Raw genomic sequence first — 24,974 nt, 5'->3', positions numbered from 1 at the left:
TTAGCTCTTCCCCAGCTGCAGCTGCCTTTTGACAGATCTCTCTCAGATGGCCACATTGCTCAGTCTGTTTGGCCAAGGTGATATTCGATAGTGACAACATCCAAGCCAGCACTTTTAATATAAGTTACTCACTATCTTTAGCTGTATCTCTGTGATGAGAACTGGGATTACAGGGTTGTGGGAGACAAGAAAATGGCAACATAATGGACACTAGACAGAATTCCCACCTTCTTTCCTGAAACATCTTGACAACCTGTTGGGATTGTAGCCCTTCCAGCTCTGGCTGTCTATGGAAAGCACCCCAGCAAAGATAAGGTAGTTCTGACTTTTTGGCTGTCTGCCTTGTGTCCTGAAATCTTGCTAAAGGAAAAGCCTTACAATCTGATTTCCCTTGGCAGTGTATAGTATTGCAAGGAACATTTGTTTCTTTCCTTTGATTATTGGAGGTTTATTGGCTGTTTCGTTGAGAAAAGCCCAAACGAGCAGATGTGTTAAAGTGGGTGTCATTATTTCATGTAACACACAGGATTTTCTAACCAAAAAGAAAAACTCTTGAGGACTGGCCTTCTTGTTAAACTTTTGAGACAGTAGAAGCTGTCTGGCTTGACTCATGGGTTTGACAGAGGAGTTAGTAAGTTTACATGAGGGCATTCTGAAACATCATGAGACTGGTAGTAGCTAAATATAAGACAAGTCTGTTGGTGCCACCCTGGGAAACAGAACTCATGGGTGTGTGGCACAGAGACAGCAGAGCCTGCTGTGCAGAGGCAGACAGACTGTCCCACTGACCTCTTGCAAGCAGTCAAGGCAGTCACACTCAGAGTTGTAGAGCTGTGGCTGGAGCTAACATCCAGTACCTGCAGGACTTTAGGGAGAGAAGAGGAAATTATAAAAAGACTTAAGAATTAGTAGGACAAGGAGTACAGATAACTAAAAATTGAGCATTTGAAGGGATTCCAGATTCTAGGGTTTTGCAGCTTTGAACCTGGAAGGATTCTCACCTAAACTAAACATAGATCAAAACAGCCAGAAAATAGGCATCTGCTGTTTTTCTTTTGACTGCATACTGATTTGACTTGCTACCCTATAACAACTCTGCTGTAATACACATAAGCCCAGGTATTTTCTAATAATAAAACTGGAGCTTGCTAATGCTTAAGGAGGTCTTAAGGATGCTGGTCTTCAGGAAGAGAATGGTGTGTCCTGCTTAATGCAGCTGGACAGAGTTAACCAGCAAGAGTATTTGCTGTACAGAATAAGCCAGTCTCACCACCAAACAGCAGTCTCCAACCCTGATACGGTATTAAGCTTCTCTTTGTCACAGGTATAAGAGATGTGTTCTGATTTTAACCTGCCTCAGAACTGGCTTCCAGTTATGGATGTAGAAGGACTGTTTTGGAACTTGACTCTACCCTACAGGTAGCTCTCTCTCACTGAATAGTTCAAGAATTTAACTAGACTATCTTCCTCTTACAGTCTTGCTTGTGTGTGTACTTGTGTGTGTACCTCTTGAAACTTAATGTCCTCTCAAACTGATTCTCAGCTATCAAATCAGGCTACCAGGCTACTTCCTTTTACCCACTACTTTTTTTGTTTTTTCTTTCTTCCTAAGAACCTAAACCTTTGTGGTTTAAATTTTTAGGGTATAGCACTTCAGCTTCTCATTAGTACTTCCAAAGCTTAAGGGAAGAAACAGAAACAGGAGCACATGTGTGGGTACAAGCCCATCGTCAGTGAAGAGTCACGTAGCAAGGTTTCCTCTTTCAGTGACTCCAGAAAAAGCATGACCATCACAGTTTGCAGGTGGGACTGTTACAAAAAGAGAATGAGAATTAAATTGTGCCTCGTATTTCTAGCACCTGGTCACTGAGCTATATGAAAAAGTCACAGAGAAAGTAGCTGCCATAGTGGAAGTTAAAGCATACTAACTTCCAAGATCTGAAAAACACAGGTTTTATTATATTTTGGTCCAGACTTGAACTAGGGGAGATATACTGAAAAGAAGTTAAAAAATCAACCATGTGTCTCAAGGATCATGTGACATATATTTTCAGCAAGAAGCCAGAGGGTGGGGAAACTCCCAAGTTGGCAATCCCATGAAAATTACCATATTCAATTGGAAGCACCCACAGAATGTCCATCTCCCTGTAGAAACTGGTTTTGCTGCTACAAGCACATTCATGCTTAGATCATTATCTACTCAACAGTTCTTGATTACTTGTACTTCAGAGGAAATGCTGTGTCTGTTTTGAAGGTGGATGGCAGAGAATGTGAAGACTTGCTTTATGGTCAGGTAATTTAAAACAATATTGCACATCTATTTTAAACTAAAACATCAGTACATTTCATATATAACATCTTATGCCAGAATCACTCTCTCCCTAGACCTTCAAGATTTAAAAGAATATTACAGACATAAAAGATAAAATTAAACTCTTCTATAATTTTTCTATATTTCTATGATAGAAATAAATATTATAGAACAACTTATTCAGGACTAGTCATATCTATGGACTTTTCTTTCTCTCCAGATCTTGTTATGTGAATAACAGTCCCAAGTGTTTCTGTTCTGGGTACAAACATGTTTCAAAGGTGTTTTCAGCCTATAGTTCCAGGCACCATTGTATTTACAGCTTCATTTTGCTTGACCACTTCCAAACAACTTGTTTAGAAGAGAGCTGTAATTTTTTGTTAGTACAAAGAAAAATTTACTTATCTATCTAGAGGACAGGAGTCACAGAGAGAGGACATAACAATAAAAGGCCAGCATGCAAATTATTCTAATAAGTGCTTAGCAACTTCCTTGCACTGAGGCAGACGTACAAGTGTCACTACTCACAGGGAAGCAAAATTTCTGTTCATACCTCTCCTACTCTGGACAAATCCTCAAAAATTCTATTCACACTTGCATATCCTGTGGTGCTGTTCCACTGCAAATATGTGAGGCCTCTGACACCTGTTTTGCTACCAATTATGTGACATTTCTTACTTTTTTCCAGGTACATATATGAAACCCCATTAGATGTAACACTTAGCCCCCTGCAAGCAATGCAGTAGCCATCAAACAGACAAGGCAGTCAGATAATGATCACTGTTAGCTGTCCAGGTGCTTTACAGAGAAGTTGCAGCAAAGTTCATTATCTCTTTCGTTACCTTTAAGATCTTGCCTGGAGGCCAGTACTGAAATCAGACTTCCAGCCTGCCAGAAAATTCACAAGTACTTGCTAAGTCACCCTCCCTGCCCTAAAGACTTTCTATTCTAAAAAGTCCCTTTTCTATAGATAGAAAGGTGATGCATAAACCAAATCTAGACTCATATTTTGCAGCAGGTTGACACTGATTTTCTTGATGTCTTACCGTGAGAGAATCAGGAGTGTTTTCTGCCCTGAGTTTCAGCCCTGTGTCTTTCCTCACCAACCTCTTTTACAGGCCAGAAAGACACATAGTGTGCGACTGAAGTATTTAAGTCACCCTATTCAATGGGGAACTAGTGGTTATGAAAAACATCCAAAATTGCAGATAAAATGGATATGCAAAACCCCACTCAGTTCCTATAAAAATGAATATTCTCCCAAATATCATGTTTTCAACTGAGATCAGATTGGGGCTAGTTTATTTTTTCTTTTCTTTTCTTATCTTTTCTTTTCTTTTCTTTTCTTTTCTTTTCTTTTCTTTTCTTTTCTTTTCTTTTCTTTTCTTTTCTTTTCTTTTCTTTTCTTTTCTTTTCTTTTCTTTTCTTTTCTTTTCTTTTCTTTTCTTTTCTTTTCTTTTCTTTTCTTTTCTTTTCTTTTCTTTTCTTTTCTTTTCTTTTCTTCTCTTCTCTTCTCTTCTCTTCTCTTCTCTTCTCTTCTCTTCTCTTCTCTTCTCTTCTCTTCTCTTCTCTTCTCTTCTCTTCTCCTTTCCTTTTCTCATGGAAAATCATGCAGTTTATTTCATCTGTGTGAGAAAGGGCAGGATGTTTTGCTGGTTTTTTCATCATGTGTGAAAAATAAAATATTGCCAAAACCTACATTGAACATACTTCCTTAAGAAAAGCAGGTTAAATTACATTAAGCCTCAAGGGGTTTTAGTCACTGTAGAAAAGTCAGTCTATAGTTTCTACTATACCAGCAGGTTGGAATGCCCATACTTGCCCAGAATATCACTTCTCTATTATACTGCCTTCTGAATTTTATTTAACATATTAATTTCTAACTACAATTTCTTTTTCTCTATGTGAGATTTTGGAAACTCATATAAAATCCTTTGAGACAACATTTTATCTTTCTCTACATATATCAAAGCTTGAGCCAGAATTCCTTAAATCTGAAGTATCTGTACATGAAAGGAACAGATAGTGTTGAACTGGAAAAATGCAGAAGTCTGATAGCATCTCAATTAGTTCTCATATCTTTATGTTGCTGGGACATGAAACATGAAACGACACTTAAAAGGAAAAGTTAGGCAATTGAAGGTGATCCCTGATTGCCACTCAAGTTGTTTAAAGCTTTTATCAGCTCAATGAATGCCTGTTTAAGAGATGTAACTGCCCATCTTGCAGTCAATGATATGTTGTCCTCAGTAAATGTACTTAGCATAGAAGAATGGTGCTTGCTTCTGCACACATCTGTATAAGTTATACACATGCTTTCACAGCAGATTTTCATGAAGCACCTGCATGAAAAAAGGTTATTAGAATCAGTCTTTAATTCCTCTATGTATTTTCACATTTTTTTAGGATTTCACAGGGTGTAAAGGCTCTAAAAAGACAAATATAAGTAAGTCATCAGTAGTGAAATGTGGCAGTTGCAAGTTTTATTATTTGAACGCTGACAGGTCATTTCCCCTTTGCCTCTTGCATAGACTGTAATAGTATCACCAGTCAGCGCCAGCCATCTGGCTTGTCAGCAGAAGGGCAGGGAAATCACACAGTAGGCAGGGAAAGCTTCTTCTTTTCTTTCCCAGGGAAGTCCATGACAGGAAACAAAGGAAGAAATTATAAACCATGATCAAATAAGATAGAATCATCCACTCAGGAATTTTGTTCTCCTTTCATTGGCTGATGAGAACAAAAGGCTCAATGTTTAGCTGCTCTGACCTCGAGAAAGCCAAGTCAGTTCTGTGAGCGCTGAGGCTTTAATGGTGACTAAAAGTAAAGGCAGAGAATGGTTATGTTCCAAGGGACTCCATAAGTAGAGTAGGTTGGGGATGGACTACACTTCTACCAGCTGAGAAAGACTATTGAAGAATCCATCTTTGCAGAAAAATTATATTGCCTAGAAATTTGGCTTTTTTCTTGGTGCATGTCAGTCTGACCCATGAAACAAGGTGCAGCATTTCAAATACACAAATATGTCACCGGACCTCAACAAAGCCCTTAATTATATAGTGGTTAGGGAATTACTGCATTGCTAGGAGCATGAAATGCTCAGTAATATCCCACAGCTGTCTGAAGAAACCTTTGTGCTGCTGCCAAATAGTTTGTGGGGACATTAAAACAAATAGTGAATTCTCAGCAAAAAATTAGACTGAGCTCCATTACTTACAGAGAACAGCAGTGTTTCTGGGCTTCAAATCTGGGCAATCCCTATGCCACTAAGAAAAAAGGCCACTTAAAACCTTTTCTCTGTTCCAGGGATGTTGATACCTCTTTTATCCCTGCTTTTTATTGGTGTATCTTGGCTGTTTATGGTGTGTCTTGTCAATTTGTCTCTTCTGCCTTTCAAATACTGTTAGCATGCTTGAGTCCCTTTAGACAGACATCAACAGTTAGAATGAAGACCCTAAAGGAGTGATAAGTTACCAGATGCAAGGATTAGATCCTCATTGGATGTGATTTTACAATTTTGTTGAAAGCTTGAAACTAGTGGAGAAATGCAAGCTTGTGACATCCAAAATTTTTTTTGAAATGTAAGTTTTTTAATACCAGGAAGCCTGTTATTTCCAGCCTGGTCAGTGTAGAATGGGAAGATATTACAGGTATGGAATGAAGAGAGTTATTTTTGGAAGCAGAGTTGAAGAGTTCTGATAGTTAACCTAAAAGAGTAACATCAAACAACGTAGAAAAATATTATGTAGAGCTGCATTATTTGCTATCATCTTCTTTTGTTGCTTTAGGTGAGTCAGAGTTTTTCAGGTTCTTACTGACATTTCCACTTAGTGGACTATAAACCTTAGTTACTGCCTAGACATGCTGTGCACTTTGACTAATGACTATGTGAGAAGCATGCTGCTGTCCAAGATAGAAGATCTTACATATATGCCAGGCCAAAGTGTTTTTAACAGATGAGAGTCTGAACATCCACAGTACTATGGCTTGCTTTTGTTCGCTTTGTAAATCTTCTGGACAAATATGCAGACCTTCAGTCAGCCATTCTCTGAAATAATTCAGAACAAAATCTAACAATTAAGGGGCCAAATTTTGTAATGAAATATCCTGACACTTGTGTGAATAGCACTATCAATTACTAAGCATCAGTCCTGGGAAGGTCAGGTGGTGTTTCCTCAGGGGTCCTGTTGCACAGGATTAAAAAAAAAAAAAAAAAAAAAAAAAGAAGAGTTCTGTTGTAGGAAAATAGGCTTTTATTATATGCCTCTATGCCATTTTGGCTCCATAAAGTCTTTTTCAGGCCTGCCACTCCTTGCTGACACATTACCAGGTCACCTCCGCTTCCGTCTTTCGCTCCCTTTTTCCCATGCAGGCCACCCGCCAGGTCTTTTTGGACAAGTGCCATGCAGTGAGCCAAAGGAGGTCTCCTCTGCAGACCAGAATTATTCTTTAGACCAGATAGAAATTTATTAAAGCTGCTGGATTTTTTTAACTGCTTTTATGGGCCATCAATACTACTTGTTCATATCCTTTTGTGGAACAATACATATGGCTTCTTGTGAGTCAGAATGAATTTTCTTGGCAACCAGCAATGTTCAGGAGGTGAATTTGCCAAACCCTAAGTTATTCAGTGGACTTCTGTCTCTGGGGCATTTTAATCTCTGCAGACATGAGGTTCTTGAAGAGTTTGTGTCAGGCAGCACTCTCATTGCACAGGAAGATGGCTTTTCCGCCTGCCAGTTCTCGGTGCATTTCCTGCTCAATTCTCTGTCACTGCTTACAGAAAAAATTGGTAAAGTGGCCTTACCTTGCTTGCATAGGTTTCTGTTCTCTATGACATTAGTACTGCTAAGAAAAGAAGTACCAAAATGCAAATGTATCTTTGGAAACTTTCTTCCAACTTTTCAGATAGCTTTGCCTTCAGTTTATTTTCTATCAAGCCTTTGCATGAGTTCCCAAGGGAACAGTAGGAGTTGGTCTCACCTTGTAATGTGACAGATAATGACACTCTCAGCATCTGGAAATGAACAGCATGGTGAATGTGTGGTTTTAGGAGGAAATTGATCCTTGTTTCCTTTCACACTGCTTTCCAACAGGATGATCTTTTCTTTCCTTCATTGTATTTATTATTAATTACAGACATCCTTTATAGGATGGCTTATCTCCTTCCTCCCTGGGATAATGTTAAACCTTCAAGGAGCTAGTTTCTTGCAAATAGGGAAGTACATTCCTTTTCAGGGCATCATGAATATAGAGTAGCAGTATATCATAATATGCTGAAAACCTGTGAATTCTCATTCTGTTCTGTGGATGGAAAACAACCAGAAGAGCAGTTCTACTCTCACCTGCTGGAAAGAGTGTTGGTGGGACATGTAATTGATTCTATTCCTGCAAACTGTTGATGGAGAAATTCAGACACATCATCACTCTTTGTGCTTTAGCATGTCTGAAATTGAAATTTGAGCCTGAATGTTATAAGGGACATTTCTCATTTCTAATGAGAAAAGCAATGAATGATTCCTTTTCTTCTACAAAGACTAAGAAGCTCTGGCTGCAGGCTAACACCTTTGAACACCACTGTCAGTGTGCAGGTGAACACGTTTGAAGGTGCTGATTCACATACTATGTGATAGTGCATTAGAGTTTTGTTACTGACAGTGGCTTGGGTAAGTGATTCTAGAGAAACCACAATCCCCTGTGATCAATGGATCAGCTACTTAAAGCTTTATTTACTTAATTAATTTATCCTTACACTCATTTTCAGGCCTTCTGTTTGTGGTGACGGTTAGTGCATTTCTACAGAACTAATGAAAGGTTATGGGCTGCTGTAAAAAAGTTGCATTTAGAAGATACTTTAGTGTGATCAAGTAATTTTTCATACCATATCAGCTTTTGAGAAGGAATCCCTACTTATTTGACCAACCACACATGGATCATATTCTTAAAACAAATGAATAATTGAAGTGCTTTAATCTGTAATGAATTGTGAGAGATTTTTCAGTTCTATTTTCTTTTCCTAAGGCAGAAATGCCTTACAATATGGGTATGTGAAGAATATGCTCACTACCTTCAGTCACTTTAAATTTATGGTGCTTCACTTTATTGCAGGGTATGTGTATTGGAGAAGGTTGGTAACCAGAAAGGTACAATTAGCTTACCTTGATGAACCCATGAATAAAGCTGCTGCAGCTGCAAGTGTAAATGGATTAAGCCACTTTAAATCTGATTTATACAGAGTTAGCTTATACCTACAAGTAGCAGTTTAGCCTATAGTTAGACAAAACACAGGGACATGGATCCTATTGGTAACCTCGGAGTGGATATTAAAAATTACCCTTCAAGCTTCCTGCTTGAATCTATTCCTTTCTTACTTGGTACATGATAATCGGGAAAGCAAGGCAAGTACACACGCCCTAAGTGGTGCTGGGGGAAGGACCTTGTATGCAAAAAGCTACAAGACAGATGTTCTCATTTCTTTCCCAATTCATTAAGCAACGCTGTGCTTTTTGTTGTGTCTGCTTTCCTGCTCTCTCATGTATCAGTGAGGGGTTTTCCTTCTCTTCAAGCTAAGACAAGACTGAGGGAATGCTGAGGAGCTCATAAAAATACTGCTTTTGAACAACTGGGAAATTCACTGATAATTATAAGTGATGACCTATTTGAGTTGCCTCAATAACAAGGACAAACTAGTCCACTGCAGAATCTGTTAATACAGTTATATATTTCATATGCTTTTAGCAATGTCAGCATAGATAGATATTTGATCTATCCAGGTTGGCATCCTGCCTTTTGACCTGGCTGTTAACTGAGAGCTTGGTGAGTAGCACAGTTTCCAGTCTCTTCTCTCACTCTGAAAATGCACATAAGCTGCTTTGCTGTAGTAGCCAGTTTTGTGCCTTGTAGGGACACTGGATTCATGAACTGCAAAGCTAAGTTTTAGTACCAGCTCTGTCACTGACTCACACATTGGCTGTAAGAACCTTCACTGCTGTTGGATTATTTAAAATGTCCAGCTCATTCATTTAAAGCTTGTCTTTTCTTAGGATTCTTGGGATCTTTTGTAGAGTTATTGTTTATTTTCAGTTCAAATCTGTTCAAATACATTAAAATTAACTCCCTGAACCAACATCTTAAAACACGTCCTTTAACTGCAAGTGTCTGCAAATGCTGTGGATATTCAGAAAGTCAGATGTCTGTCAGGCTCAGCAAGTGTCAATCTGTTCAGCTGAAGATCTGCTCCTTGGCTGAACTCTGCTCGTGTGCTATGTCATCTGCAGCCTCATCTCTAGGAGATGAGGATGAAAGCATGGTGTACCAGTGAAGGCTGGAAGAAGGCAGCTTTCCTTCCCTTGCACATGGCTGATGAATCTGCTAACACTGAATGTTACACAGACAAAAAGCTAATAAATACATACACAAGAGCAGAGGGTCCAAGGGAACAAAAAGCAGTAAGCAGTAAGTACATACAGGTGAGCCTGTAGGAAGCTGGGCACCCAAGGAGTGGAGGGTGTAATTCTATTTGAAGAGATCTGGAGAATTATTGAGGGCACAGAGATGACCAGATGAAAATGATATATGTCTCCATTGGCATTTACATGACAGAAGCTATTTATGAAAGAAGTGTCACTTAAGGGAATCCCTGGAACAGACTGTTCAGATTGTGTCCAGTGGTTTTAAGTATGTTTAGGCTGGAAATTGAAATTCTCTGACTATCACAGCTATTGGTCTGGGGCACCTTCCCAAATGATAAAATGAGGCAAAAAGCATGTTGCTGTTTCACAGATAAGATCAGTCATTTTAAGAAACAGGATGTTTTGAAGTAGCTTCCTTCAAAATCCAAGGCTCAGCATGTCCCCTCATCTGATACTCTTAATATTTGTTCTCTAGCAAATTAAAACATTACTTTTTCTAAGGATCCTTGTACTGGGTTCTTATATGTTTGCTTTTGAGCATCTGTGTTTGGATAATTTAATCTTTGTTTTCATCTCTGTCGCTGGACTTCTTCAAGGAAACCAAAATATTTTTTAGAAAGAAAAACAGTGCTATTAGGCACAGGCTGAAGACATAAAGGAAATACACCATGCAGTGTAATCTGCTTTTAATTGGTCATATCATTCAACTATTGCTAGTTAGAGAAGATGCTGAAAACAACATGTTTGGCCTCAGAAAAACAAAAATGTGTTATAAAAAAATAAATTTAGAAAATTGATAAATCAGAGTGAAACTAATCATATGGAAAATCTCAGCAAGCAATCATCATGCAATGGCTAGAATAATTTCAAGTGTATTAGAGATACAAATGGGCTTAAAATAACATGGTGCTTTTTGCTTTGGGTTACAGCATTAATATGATAAAGCTTTGATTCTTTACTGCTGTATTTACCCAAAAGAAAGACTAGCTTTTTTTAAAGTTAAACTACTTGGGAAAAGTAATTTTTAGATTCTGTCATTCTCCCTTTAGGTCAATGTGGTAATTAATATCTGCTTTTTAAAATAGAACAACTATTCAAAAGCATTCCTTTTTCATTCATTATGTCGTGTGTAGCCACAGCACAAAACTATCCTACCATTTTGCTTCTACTTTTCTTTCAAAGTTGTTTTCTTTGTCATATCCTTAGTTTGTGCTGTGACAACCAGTTAGGCTACCTGCCAGTTATACTGAGCAATTTTCTGATATCCCTTAAATGCCTCAGCTATTGAATAGCTGTAGGAATATCAGTTATAGATCAAAGTCCCATTAGGTTAAGAAACTGCACAAACACAAGGAGAAGATCCAATACTTTGACTTTAAAAGTACAGGCTAAGTGGAGTAACATTCTAAGTGCCTGTGTCTAGTTGGTCAGCTGGTAGCACATTTGTTTTGCATCTTACCTCTATGCAGGATAGTGGCAATGCGTATCATTGAGCCAGTGGGCCACTGAAAAGGCTTTTCTGCCTGTCTTTTTTTCTATAGATAGCATATAATGCATTGGCTACAACGCTGAGCTACACTTTTGCTTTCTCCCCCAGGATTGATTACTGGGGTTGTATGACACAAGGTGAATGTGGTTGGTGTTTGCTACCATTGCTCCATGCCCCTCAGCAAAGGCAGGCCAACGTGGCCCAGATGCCAGGGTGGTGTGTTCATCACCCCAGCCCTGCCAGTGGCACAGGCAAGGCAGGTTTGTTTCAGACAGAGCTGATCTCTCTGGGTGACTCAGGGTTGTGCACTCTGCACCTCCATAGATCTCTACAGAATGGCAGCCTCTGTGTGTGTGGTGAGGAGCTAGTGATATGTGCATGTGCTGAAAGCACTCAGCAATTTCCATTTTAGATAATAGGAAGTTTGGGGGTGCATTTTCCAGATATAGTTGGTTCATTTGTGAGTCCCAGCTAGGCACTTGTCCTGTAAGAGCAGAGCTTCCAGGAAAGCTTTCCATCCAAACAGATTTTTTGATTAATTCACAATGAAAATTAAAGCTAGGTCATTATAGGCACAGAAATATGAAGGGACTTCTGCTTACCCGAAGCAATCAAATAAATGATAATTTTTCATCCAGCATAAAGAAATACAATAAGGAGAGCTTTCTTTTTCACCTTTGATCCCTTTGTGAGAAAGGGAGAGGGCTGCCAGGGAGCAGCAGGGGCGGGTGCTCGGCAGGGAAGGTGAGCTGGAGCACAGTGAGCAGGGCAGGCGCAGCGCCAGTGTCCAGCCCCAGCCAGCACAGCTGCCAGCTGAGCACGGAGCGCCACGGCCGAGGTCAGGCCGGGAGAGCAGCGGGGCAGGGAGGTAGAGACCAGACATGTCCCTCGACACAGCCTGGGCAAGGGTCGAGGCTGAGGGTTTTAGCTTCAGCACACTCCTCAACAGTTGCCTGGAATAAAACTGCAGCTCCCGGTTTCCTAATCTGAATCCAGATTACAGTCGAACACTATCAGCACAGACCTGGAGCACAGACACAGAAACCCTGGGGCAGGGGAGGTGTAGGCAGGGTTCTGGCAGGTAGAACTTGCACAGTGCCGTGTTGCCCTGGCTCCAAGGACTGGGTGGTGAAGGAATGGACTTGTCTCCGTTTGCTTAGACCTGTTTCCTGTTGTTTATGCAAGAAAATCTGAAGTGCCTGTTTATTTGCAGGCATTGCTCGTATCAGTAAGGTATGGCTTTGGCTTTGATTTTAACAATGTATGTAAGTGCAAGTGTTTGGGGTTTTCACTCATTTGTCAAATTAACAGTTCAAAACCCAGAATCTTTAGAAGAGGTTAAATTAGCAATTTGCCTATTTCTGATGTGTGAGGTGGACAGCAATTAATCATATCTACTACTTGCACAGCATTATTCAGATGAATTATAGGGAGAGATATCATTATTATGTATATAATCCAGAGGAGGAAAACAGGTCTCAGTGAGGTGAAACAAGAAGTGAACTAGCATGTGTGAGGTCAGTCTTCCAAGAATTAATATTTGGCACGTGAAAACAACCAAGGGTCTCTTAATTTCATTTTTTCCCAGAGATACTGAACATCCAGAGCTTGCTTTGAAACTACCAGGACCTCAAGCACTCCTGAATATCAGTTCATATTTGTCACTCACTTCTACTTCTAAATAGAAATGGTAACTTCTGGTGCTGCAGTTTGAGCCAAGCAATATGCATACAGAGAATTCACACCTAGCTCTTCTGGATTAGAAACTGGGATCCATGATTGAAAATCATGTTTACAAGCAGGTTTATTGTAAAGCTTCTGGGTATCTTGGTGTGACAGGATGAGAGCAGTAGCTTTGCTCCATTACTGAGTTTGAATCTGCCAGTTTGCACTGAAAACTTGCTGATGGTTTTTTCCTCATTTTCTGAATTTTCCAGCTCACAGCTGCAAAAGAAAAGCTACACAATGGAGTCTATACAATACAGCTTTGCTGAGGCAAATCTTCTTAACCTTCCGTCATGCCATTCTCTTTTGGCTCATCTCTTTCTAGTGAAAAATGCACTCTGCATTTGGGGCTGAGGCTCTACACAAGCCCCAGGAAGTGTATGCTCTTGGACTCCAAGGGGCTGGATGAAGCAAACTGCACCATTTCCCATCACACAGGAGCACCCAGCTGTAACCAGCACCCATGTTGCACCTCCAACCCACTTCTAGGTGAGTCAGTGTCACAGAATACCAATTGCCTAGCGGACTGAAGCGAAGAATTTCCTTTATACATCACCAGCTGAGACCAGGGGCTGAAACCTTTTGGGAGCTGCTTCTAGAGGGACATTATCCTGGAACTGGAGTGCTCCCAAATATATGAGGAACCCCTTTGACCCTTCAACCAAGGTGCCTTGCTGGCTACCCATTTCTAACCCAAGTACTATGTTACTAATTTCCAAGACGGTTCTTGTTGGACCAAATAACTTGTGTCAAATCTGATGTTCAGTTTTGCTTTTACAATAAGAATTCATTAATTAATATCACCACAGCTCTGTGGCTATAGCTGGCTGCTTTCTGTAGGGTCTTCTAAGGAAGGGCTTAGGCTTCTGTGGATACAGATCCAAGCAGTGAATCAGGCTCACTTCTTTGGCTGGATAGGGCATATCTAAGATCCTTCCTTTTCTTCCTCTCTCCCCAAGATGCTGACAAAATTTTGCAGAGATGCCTGCAAAGCACATTGTGAACTAGATCAGCTGCACAACAGAGCTTATTAGTGCAGCTTGCCAGTCTCTTCCAAATATCACAGTTGTCTTCACATTTTGAAAAGCAATTAAAATCAACAGCACATAACAGATTACAGCTGTAGTAAACATTTCCCTTGGCCATGGCAAACAGCCCTGGGAACTCTAAACTGCAAACAACAGCCCCTCCTCCTGTTTGCAATGGGGATGCACATCTAGGTTCAACTGCAAAAACCGTTTTTCTCCCAAACTTCTGTTTGTCCTTTGTAAGCCACCTGGGGAGCCATAACCTCCAGAGTATTACATTTACAAAAATTAAGCTTCCTGTGCAAACTGGGGCTCATTATTCTGGAGTTTATGAAAAGCATAGACCCTAGTAAAAACAAGTATTAATCATGGATAGCTGAGAGGGATGCACACCCTACATAGTATTCATTTCTCACTGTCTAGTGAGAAACTCACAGGTTTATCTGGTTAATCCCACACACTGATATTCATTAGCTAAATGAATACACCCACAGCCAAACAGCATGAATTTGCGGGGTTGTTAGTTGGCATAACTTCAGTGACTGTTAACAAGCCTTCATTCTTTATATACCAGTTGTCAGTCAGAGCTCTGTTTGTGATTAATAGGAGAGATAACTGCTATCACATCTTGCAAATAAAGAGATAAAAGGAAAAAAAACATAGGGCTTGTCTGAGGCTACTGTGGAGCCAGTGACTTAAAATACGACAGCTCCAGGTCTATATTTGCAAATGTAAATTGTCTGATGGCATTGACCTTTCCTTACTGGTCACAACTCCTGTGAGGTGCCTTAGGCCACAAACAGAGCCTGTATTTGAAAATAATTTTTCAAGAATAATGAGCTCTCAGAGCCTGCGTTAATTTTAAACTAGATGTTGCCACCAAAGCATGTCATATTTCACGATGTATTATCCTTTCGCTCTTTGATCAATTCCTCTTTCTTGTTTGGTTTACAATTAAGTGTCTTACCGGAGATTCCCGATTTTGATTGGATTTGCTGATTACTTGTCGGGGCATTGCAGGAATTAGAGTGCAGGAGGGTGATTTGTTGGAGGAGGGCGAGCGCCACCCCCAGCCGTTCCCTCACACACCTCAGGGCCAAAGCGGCCCTTGCAGGGCGGTAAGTGCTCAATTTCATCACCCGCAATACGGTCTGTGCTTGGGGCTGAGAGGGGCTGAGCTTCGCTTGTAAATCTACAGGAAGCTTGAGTTGCTGTTCAGGTAGCCAAAAATCCAAACACAGGCAATTTCTACAGCCTGAATAAACCCTTTGATTTATTTGAAATTTGTACGTCAGTGTAAATTTTTGAAGAAGTTTGAACGGGTTGTGTCTTTAAAATCTTTAAGTCAAATTTTAGAGACTACTAAGGACACAAAGTACGGCTCAAAAAATCCCCAATCTCATCCGTGTCACATTTTGAACAGCTTACGGATAAACCTAACTGCTGTTGTGTCTTTGGCCGCAGCCGGGCAGCGGGCAGGCCAGTGCAGGCCCCGGTGGCGGCTGCCCGGCCGTGCCCCTCCGGGACCGGGATAGCCCAGGATACTCTGGGATAGGCCGGGATACTCTGGGATAGCCCAGTTACTCTGGGATAGGCCGGGATACTCTGGGATAGCCCAGTTACTCTGGGATAGGCCGGGATACTCTGGGATAGGCCGGGATATTCTGAGATAGCCCAGTTACTCTGGGATAGGCCGGGATACTCTGGGTCAGGCCGTGCCCAGAGAGGGGCCGCGGCACTGTCCGGGGGCGCCCCCTGGCGTCCGCCGCCGCCCGTCCCGGCCGCGGGCCCTGCCGCTTTGCTCTCTCCGGTGTCAGCGAGTGTTTCCATCGCTCTTCCCAGGTACAAGGAATGTTCTTGCTGCTGCGAGTTGCAATACCCTCAGATTGCTCTAGTCTTCATCTGGCCCGGCTTACCTGTGCCAGGCATCCCTGTGGATCCCTCCCCTCTGCGGTTCTAGGAGTGCTGCTTGTGCTGTCACTGAACAGGTGATTTGTGAAAGCATAAATTTCACTTAGTTTACAGCAAAATGTCTTGTGGGACCAGAATTTAATATTTTAACCCTATTAGGAAATTATAAAGGGAATTACATTACTGTAGCTGTGTGTGCGTGTGTTGTTGTGCAAAGGGGAAGTTTGGAAAAGGCTTTAAAGCTCTTTCAGGAATTGGAGGAAAAGAGTATCTCAATAAATATAAACAAAGTGAGAAGACTGCAAAAAAATGATCTGAAGGTGGCAGCCACTTAGGTATCCTTGGCTCACTCAAGGGCTGCATACCTCTGCTCAGGGTTCTGATCTATTTGTGCAGGCCCAGATGATAGCTGGAGGGAGCATTCAGAACCTTGCTTGGGATTGAGAGATTTTACCCAATTCCTTCAGAAAGTACCAGCTCAGTTCTGTCCAGTGCATGACAAGGCTAAGGCTGTGGGGTAGGACGGTGTTTCTGACTGGCCCTGATGTCCTTTTGGGGAGCACAGGATGGCAGCAGCAATATGAGGAGCTCTGGAGGACCATGTCACCCGTTGTTCTGAGGCCTGCTAGCCTGATACTCACCTAGCAAGCCTAAGGCTACCTGGCTTGGTGAATTCCAAGGGACAATACCAGGACTAGCTACTTAATGGGAATGTTTACAGCACTTACCAATTTCTTTATCTTCTTTCTCTCTCTGAATCCCCATGTTATTTTATATGCAAGTTTCATATCACTTTAATTTGTTACCTTTCTAATTTGAAGACTCCTAGTTTTCTTAATGCTCTCTGTAAGAGTGGTGTTCCATGTATTTAACTATCCTTGGTGCCCTTCTTACTTATGAATAGCAATGATCAACTCAAAGTTCATAATTTCATACATGAAGCTGGAATTTTTTTCTCCTCAAGCATCACTTGACATTTAACTGCAGTAAATAGTGCAGGCAAGTGAGAGGGAGCAGAAAAAAGCAACATGAGTGGAAAAGTGTGGGATGCTGCCTTCTGGGGGCAGTGTGTGCTTGTGTAATTACAGTAACTGTGATCAACTTCATTTCTCAACTGCAAACACATGGTGGTTGTTTCAGAAATTACTCTTATGCTCAAACTACCTCCCCACAGGGTCTAGTCTGTTTCTTGATGCCTCCTGTGCTCATTCACAGTGGGGCCATTACTTGAGTAATTAAGTAAATCCTTCCCCTTCCTGCAACCTCTACTTCCCAAAGTTTTGTCTCTTTTTACTTTAACTATCTGTGGAGTAATTTTTTTTCACAATAGCTAGGCATGTTGATTTTCCCTTATTCCCTATGCCAACAGAGGGCTATTTAAGGGGTTCTACAGGGGATATCTTTTGTGGAAGATAGACTTTCAGTAAAGATTGTCTCAGCAAGCTGCTAAATCCAGTGATCAGAGGTTCTTCTGCCTGTTGTGTGACAGAAGCAAGTGGCATCTTCAGGCTGGAAAATCCTAATTCACATTAAACTGGCTGCTGAAAGGTAGACTTTGAGGTCTTTGATGTCTCCTGTTACAGTATATATGCAATATATAGCATCATTAATTTCTTAAAAGCACAAGAGATTTATAATTGACATGGATTTGATTATTGTAGTACAGTGCTTAGAAATGTCTTGCACTAGCTGCTGTCTGAGATAAATACAAAAGGAAGGAGTACCTCATAGCTAGCCCAGCCTGATGTTAACTTTGTAATAACTTTCAGGGAAAATTACCTAAGTGAATTATGATGGCATCATGGGGTATGCTTCTGCATTTGTTCTTGTGCTTTCCCCGCTCCTTTTTATATGTAGTATTAAAAGGCTGTTTAAAACAGGTTCTTAGAAATTAAATTTGAATATATGTACTTGGCTATTTTGTATAAATCAGGTATTCTCCTCAAATACATTAGTGGATATTTGTCATTTCTCCTCTAAATAGTTAAAAAATACCAAGTGATAATTTCCTAATGGCCAAAAATCCTTTTAACCTGTTAAACTGAATCTAAATAATGGTTTCTGATTTCATTATTGAGGTAAGTGACACAGAAAAGGGAGAGAGAAGTTTCTTCTCAGTCCCTTCTCTAAACACTCTTTCACCTTGATTAGGAGTTCTGCCTTTGTAATGATGCCCAGTCATGACTACCTAATGCAACTCTCTTATTATCTCTTTGTATTGTTGTATATCCCTATGTAAATACTTGCTGACCTGTGCAACTAAGCCCATCTCCAAAGAGCTCTGTTTGTCACTAAGAAGGCACAAAAACTGTTCAGGGGAGGAAATTGTTTATGATAAGAAAGTAGGATTATCTGCTTCAAGATCTGTGGTAAGGTTTGATTTTAACAAGGAAACACTGGCAAACGGGCACAAAGAGTTTTAGAGGAGCAGAGGACAACAAAAGGGGAAGTTGTGGTGTCGAAAGCTGCACAGAGAGCTGAAGCTGATTGAAGGGAATGTAGCTTTGCCACGTGGGTAATTCACAACTCCTTAAACTGGAAGTGTTTTCTTAGCTAATTAAACCGCAGGGTTGAAATGACTCTTGTAGATGTGGTTTTCGTCCTCTGGCAGTTTAGGGGTATTGAGAGCTGGGGTCTTTACAGCTGGGCGAGGTCTGTGTGCGGGTCAGGTCCCGCAGCCGCCGCTGTTGCCGCACTCGAGGTCAGGCTCGGGAGCGGCTCTGCAGGGCGGGCACTGCCGCGAGGGGTCTCCCCACGGTGCTTTCCTGAGCATCTCGAGTGCCTGCCTGGGGATCAGAACTCCTCCAGCGCAGCACGCAGCTCAGCCGATGCTCTCCTCCTTTTCTACTAACATTTTTGTCTGTTAAGGAAGAAATTTGAAACTATTTGGTTTGGACTGTTTTTCATGGCATTATGTACTGTGATCTCCTGATGATTTTCACTGTCTGTAGGTCTTGAGATCTTGCCATGTTATGCATGTTCAATAAACGCTAAATTGCATTGGCAATGGATTGCAATTTTTCCCACAGTGGCCTCTTTTTTGCTTGAGTCAGTGGTAGTAGGACTGTTCCAATAGTCACTAACACTTTTTTTCTTCCTCTCCCTTCACTCAGATGTCCCACATCCCACAGATGTTTATGCAACTTGTATCTTTCCTCCTGCTGCTTCTTTAATATTTACTGCTAGGAAATGTCCCCATACAATACACATGGAGTAAGTACTCAGCAGTGCTTCTCTCCCCTCTCACTTGTCCTGGTGTACTTACATGAGGATGGGTCCCCGCAAGCACCAATCCCAAAGGACCTGCTTGCTTCCAAGGTGGAGCTGAAAGCCACAGATGAGTCCTGAATGTCACTTGTGCTCCTGTTCCCAAAACAAAGCAAAGCAAAAATAGTCCTAGAAGCAACACACATGGTCAGGGTGGCACACAAGCCCAGCATGTGTGGCGTGTTATTCACTGAGCCTGTGCTGGCAATTGGAGAAGTTATGCTGCAAACTTGAATTGTGAATGTCGCTGTTGCTGGGCCTTGTCTTTGTACCAGCCTAAGGCCAGACCAACCATGTGCTGTGTGTTTGAGCAAAGCTTTATGCTAGTGTGTTGTGAAGGTAGACTTGAGGCAACCAAAAACCACTCATAATCTTTATCCTTTTCACTTAATAGAACATTTGCTATTGCTCTGGCTATATGCTTTATAACAAAGTTCTAGCTGGAGAAAGGTGTTGGAAATACAGGGGGCTAGGTTCTAATCTCTAGCATTGAGATGATTTCTGTAAATTTGGCTTGTTAGCAGGTGAGCAGAGACAAAGAAATAATGAATTTAATGATCAAAGTGTGCATGGTGTCCATAAGACCTCATCTCTAAATCAGTTGGATGGTAATCATAGCTCAAAACTGCATCCATGACAATGTTTCACATACAGAAAAAAGCTGCTGATCTAGGCAGTCACCTTTGTGATATCAGTCTTGGTAAATATGCTTTAGAAAATCATAAAGAAAGTTTCAGCTATCAAGAAATGCATACCATCCCAAGAAAACAAGAGGATTAGACCCTTGAGACAAAAGGGTGAAAGTATAGATTTAAATAAATAGGCAATATTTAGGTTTAGAAAACATCTAAGTTGTTGACAGAAAAATATGAATATGATACGAAGCTCTCCTAAAGCAAGAGAAATGCAATCTCAAACATTTTGTGTGTTCCTGTAAAACTCTTTAGTTTCACTCTGAAACGGTATTTCTGCATCATAATTAGTGACAGGTAAAACAACTAAGTTTTTAACTCTCCTGTTCTCTCTTGCCAAAGTGAATTGTGGGCTAGGAGTAGGACTTTCAAATCCTCAACTGGCATCATTCATTTGTCAAATGAATTACTCCGGCTTCTGGACTTGAGGACCATCCAGTGCGGTCAGGGACAGTCCAGGTTGTGCTATCACCTACCCCTGTGCATGTCTAGGAATATAGACAGATGCCAAAGTGAGACAGATGTTAGTTCTGTGAATTTTAACTATAGCCAGCAGGTGTCATTTCCACAGGGAGCTTGCTCTTCCCATAAGAATGACAACCAAATGTTACAGCTGTGTGGGATCACTGAGTGCACATCCTCTTCCAAACTCACTCAGAAGCAAAAGCTAAATGGAGTTTGGCTCTTAATTGTATTGACAGCATTTATTTTCTCATGTAAACATCAAATGCTTTGTCACTCTCTCTCTCTGACACACCCTAGCCTATCCTTGTTTGCCGCATGGAGCTCACTCTAAGTCAGTTCCTCCCTATTGTTTCTGGATCCTTGGCTTTTACATGTATTGTGTGTCTTGGAATATATATGTAAAAACCCCTTTCATCTTTCTTTGCAGTTTATGGTATCTGCTTTTGTTCCCATTTGTGGGACTGCAGTACCTACATCCACCTGGCCTGTGCACCATCCAGTCACATGTACACGTGCACACCTCAGCATGAGTCGCCTTATCCACATCTTGGTGACAAGGAGCATGGTTCTGCTTCACGTGCTTGCACATACTTCTGTGATTTTCAAGTATTCAAGAAACAAACAGCCACGAGCTAGCATCTTATTCTCTTGCTGGGATGTATTTTTTCACTGGTATTTCTCAAATGTAACATAAGGTCATTAAACGTAGAAACACCATCCTCTGCAGTATAGAAATTGGATATTTGAGGGCTTTTGAATGTGCAAATATTTGTGTTTCCGCACAGTCAGGTGTGTTTGCCTACTGCCCTTTAAAGGCAGGAAGTCTGTGTCACTGCAGACTCACAGTAGTGGATTCTTAATGGGGATCCCAACCCAAACTGACAGATGTTGGGTGTAATTTTTTTAACCTGTCAAGAACCATCTTTTTTTCTTTTGCATTTTACTTTTATTTACAAGATACAAGGAACAAAGTGCACTCAGAAGGAGGTGTAGAAAGCAGTAGCAGTCACAGCCACTCCATAGAAAAGAGACGCAGGAACATAAGGAAGGTTCACTGAGTTTTTAATTGTGAATGGCACTCCATGCTGAGGCATAATTTCTGGGAGAAATCTGATGAAAGCTGCATGTTTAATTCAGAGTGGCACCACTGCATTACATTCACCCAAAATCAAGATCCACAGGAAAACGTTTGTATATGTTCATGTTGGAGGAGCAACCTGAATTCTGCCTTCCCATAACAGATGCACTCCCATGAGGTCATGAGAGAGTCACTGTCCCACTCTCTGGCTCATTTCCCTCACTGTAAAATATGATTTACTTCACTTATTCCCACAGGTTTTGTGGCTGTAATGGGGAGTGTAAATCTTTATTTTACTTTTGCTCTGGCTGGGAAATCAGGCCTTTCTCACTGAGTGTTCCCTATTTGTTACACAAAGGCAGAACTGAAACCTGGAGAAACCAGAGAGTCCAGCTGTTAGGTGGAGGTTTTGCTGTGGTTCTCAAATACCCTCTTGCTGCTCTTGTTGGCTCAGGCTGTATTTGTAAACATTCACAGGCCCTCTCCTTTGGATTGTTCCTTGGAGCCAGATTTTCTTTTGATGTGAAACAGGATGTGTGTGTTAATTAATTTATTTTACTCAGGGTAGAAAATTACTGCCAATGTTCTTTGAAGAGTCCTGTGAGCCATCTCTCCCATTGTGTAAACATTCAGGCAATTTTGGTTAAAATGTTTATTTTTTTTAAATGATGCATAAATGTTAAACTGGCTGTTTTACAGTGGAGAGGTTTTACAGGCTCTTTTAAAAATGTCAAGGTCATCTTTAAACAGTTACTGTTTAAACTGAGGACGTGCAACACTGAACCAAGAAGATTCAAAGATGAAAAAAGGAAAACCAGTATTTTCTGCTAACAGGTGTTATTTGAGAGTTTTGTGCTGGTGAAAGTGATGGTGAAATACTCTGGAGACATTGCTTCTGCATCTACTCCTTTGTACTTGTACTGTGGACATTGTTAGGCAAAATACACCCTTCCTGCCTTAGTCCTAAATTTGAAAGGACTTCTGCCTGGTGATGACAGGAAAGCACAGGCTCTGTAAACGTTGACTTCCTGAGGCTGCCAGGAGGGGCCAGTTCATGCCAATTTTGGCAGTGACGTTTGTGCTGTGGAAGTACACTACTTCATGGCTTATAATGGACCAGGAGCTTTGATGATTAAATGTTGCTTGTAATGTCTCCAGATTCGGAGTAATCTCTCAGGATAAAAGTGTTTGTGAATCCCAGTGCTGGATGATTCTGTCATGTTACATATTATAATTCAGCACTCCCATGAGGGCAAGGCGCACAGAGTGCTCTTTCTCAAACCAAAAACTTTCAAGCTGCAAGTTTAATAAAATTAATAATAAACCTCTGTATTTTTAATTAGCTTTCTATTCTTTTGTGTTAATGTTAAATAACTCCAGTTATGGTTTGATGTTTAGTTGGTAGGGTGCTATGATTTGAGAGTTTAAAACTGATCAGTCAGTGACATGCTACCTGACACACACAGTATTTTAACCAAACAAGACCAGACAGATGCCTTGTTCTGAATAGACTGCAGTTCGAGATTGATCCGTCAATATACTATTTGACAGCAAATTCCCCAAGGGAATCATTTGGTCTCTTTGTAATCTCAAGAGTCTGCACACACTTCAAGGTATCTTTGGTGTTTAGCATTTTTATTCTGAGACAGTAATTCACAGACATTTAAATCAAGCTCTAATAGAAAACTCAATGGAAGAAGTTTAGTATCTCTCCAAGGACTGTGCCATAAATTCAACTGAGATGACAAGATGGCAAAATGGATAGTGTGAGATACATTAGTTTATCATAATTTGAATAGAATTCAAATAGAGCTAGTAATAGCCAAATATTTTGATGACTTTGGTTGTGAGAGTTAAACTGGAGGTTTTCTCAGCACTCTGTTCTCCATTTTAAAAAGCAAAGAAATAAAATTTGTTGCAGCTGGCACTTAATGGAAGTCTTTTCTTTCAGCAGTAGCAATAGATCGCATTGACTGATCACCGGAAACCAAACTGCTCATTTCTCATTCCTTTTGGTTATGGGTGAAACCCAGCAATGAGGGAGTTACTTGTTCATATTCTTCTCAAAACTCTGAAAGGCAGCATTCAGCTCTTGTGGCCTGTCCATCCATCATCTTTTTTGCAATATTAGCCTTTCCTTTGACAGGGACCTTAATTTATAAAGAGGGAGACCCCATTCCAGCATGTGGCATTAGTTTTGAGTATCCATTCAGTAATCAATACCATTCAGCATGGTATAATTCCATACAGTATTTTAAGTTGGTGGAGATATCTGGGATATAGGGAGAAATCTGTGTTCATCCTTTACGTAACAGTCATTGAGTCATGCCATCTTGTTTAAACAAACAGCGTGAATCTTAAAATAGCCCCTGAACATTCCACTGCGATGGCCATATTCAAATGAATGTTCAAGATGTTTCCCCACTATCGTATACCCACAGAGTAACCCTTCACTGACAACAGAGCTGCCTGGAGTCACTATTAAGCTAAACTGGGCACTGGTCGCATGGATCTGTTCACTTCCTCTGGTGAAGCAGGAAAATCTGTTTCTCTGTCATCCATCCACCAAGGGAGGCAACAGAAATTAAATGTTTTGAGGCTAACCTCATCTGAGAGTGATTTTAGCATACCAGTAACTGTTACTGGATAGTTATTAAAGGAGCTTGTGGAACATGACCTTGTTGCCATATAAGTGGTGGGAAACACTGCTCTTCACCTGATTAACAGTTGACATTGGCCAGTTTCAAGAAGATAAAAATGAAAACTTGGGAGTTTTTTAATGCATTGTTATTAATATTCTTTTAGATATAGAACTAGAGGAAGTTCTTGTTGCTCACATTATTTGTCTGACTTTCATAATTCTTTCTGTTTTCTATAGGGTCCTATGGATAAATTTCAAAGGATAATTTAGATGTGATAAAAGCATAATATGTTGTAAAACTGATCAGTTAAGAGAGCAGCCAGTAGACATTGCAGCTCAGCATTCAAAAATTGTTTAATTACATTTCTCTAGCAAAGGAAGTTTCCAAGAGGAATCTGAAAATGTGAGTTCTGGAGCTCGCTCAGTTTCTGACCTAGAGCTCATGCTAGTATTGAAGGGACTTGAATTTTCATGAGATGAGAAACATAAAATCAGGCTGCTGTAGCCCCTTCTATATGTTTTGTGGATAAGTACTCAGCTCTTCCAGACCATCCATGTGTTATCTTCCATTAGGCTTTACCTGTATCATATGTAGTTGTGCAGGAATCCAGAACAGCCTGTGGTATCTGTCAATAAACCTGATATTGATCCCTTATTAAGGTAGGATAAGGCTGTAGAGAAAAGATAGTGTGGAGTGAGCTTTTGCCAGTTAAATATGCTGAATGTGGAGCAAATGCTTCCCTTTCCTAGTTAGGGACCTAGTCCATGTTTTTGAAATCCAAAGTTGCAAGCTCTTCAAGCTGAGAGGAAAACACCTTTGTGTCTAGGTAACTTGGAAAAATCCCAGTGAAAGGCATGTGCCCCCATGGATCACTAGGGAGGCTGGGGAAGCAGGCAGGCTGCTAGCAGGTAGACCGAGCCTGATGCACCCAGGCACTGAGACCCTGCCAGACACAGC

The 24,974-nt window shown here is 40.8% G+C and overlaps 1 protein-coding gene across 4 annotated transcripts in view; it reads left to right on the top strand.

Annotated features, from left to right (window-relative positions):
* Nucleotides 1–15,079: 15,079 nt before the first annotated feature.
* The window catches only part of CAMK2G (calcium/calmodulin dependent protein kinase II gamma), a 133,884-nt gene continuing 123,989 nt past the window's right edge, over nucleotides 15,080–24,974 (top strand). For 2 of the 4 annotated variants that reach the window (XM_023929412.2, XM_086901087.1), the window contains exons 1-2: nucleotides 15,080–15,181; nucleotides 15,805–15,950. In XM_023929412.2, the coding sequence (XP_023785180.2) occupies nucleotides 15,814–15,950 (137 nt within the window). In that variant the 5' untranslated portion in view covers nucleotides 15,080–15,181; nucleotides 15,805–15,813. Of the gene's footprint in view, nucleotides 15,182–15,424; nucleotides 15,951–24,974 lie in introns of those variants that run through there. The other 2 variants (XM_086901099.1, XM_086901093.1) reach the window with 2 other exon arrangements.

This window comes from Cyanistes caeruleus, chromosome 8 (genome assembly GCF_971803275.1).
Source record: "Cyanistes caeruleus chromosome 8, bCyaCae1.hap1.1, whole genome shotgun sequence".
Taxonomy (NCBI): domain Eukaryota; kingdom Metazoa; phylum Chordata; class Aves; order Passeriformes; family Paridae; genus Cyanistes; species Cyanistes caeruleus.
This window is presented reverse-complemented; position numbering and strand designations above follow the sequence as displayed.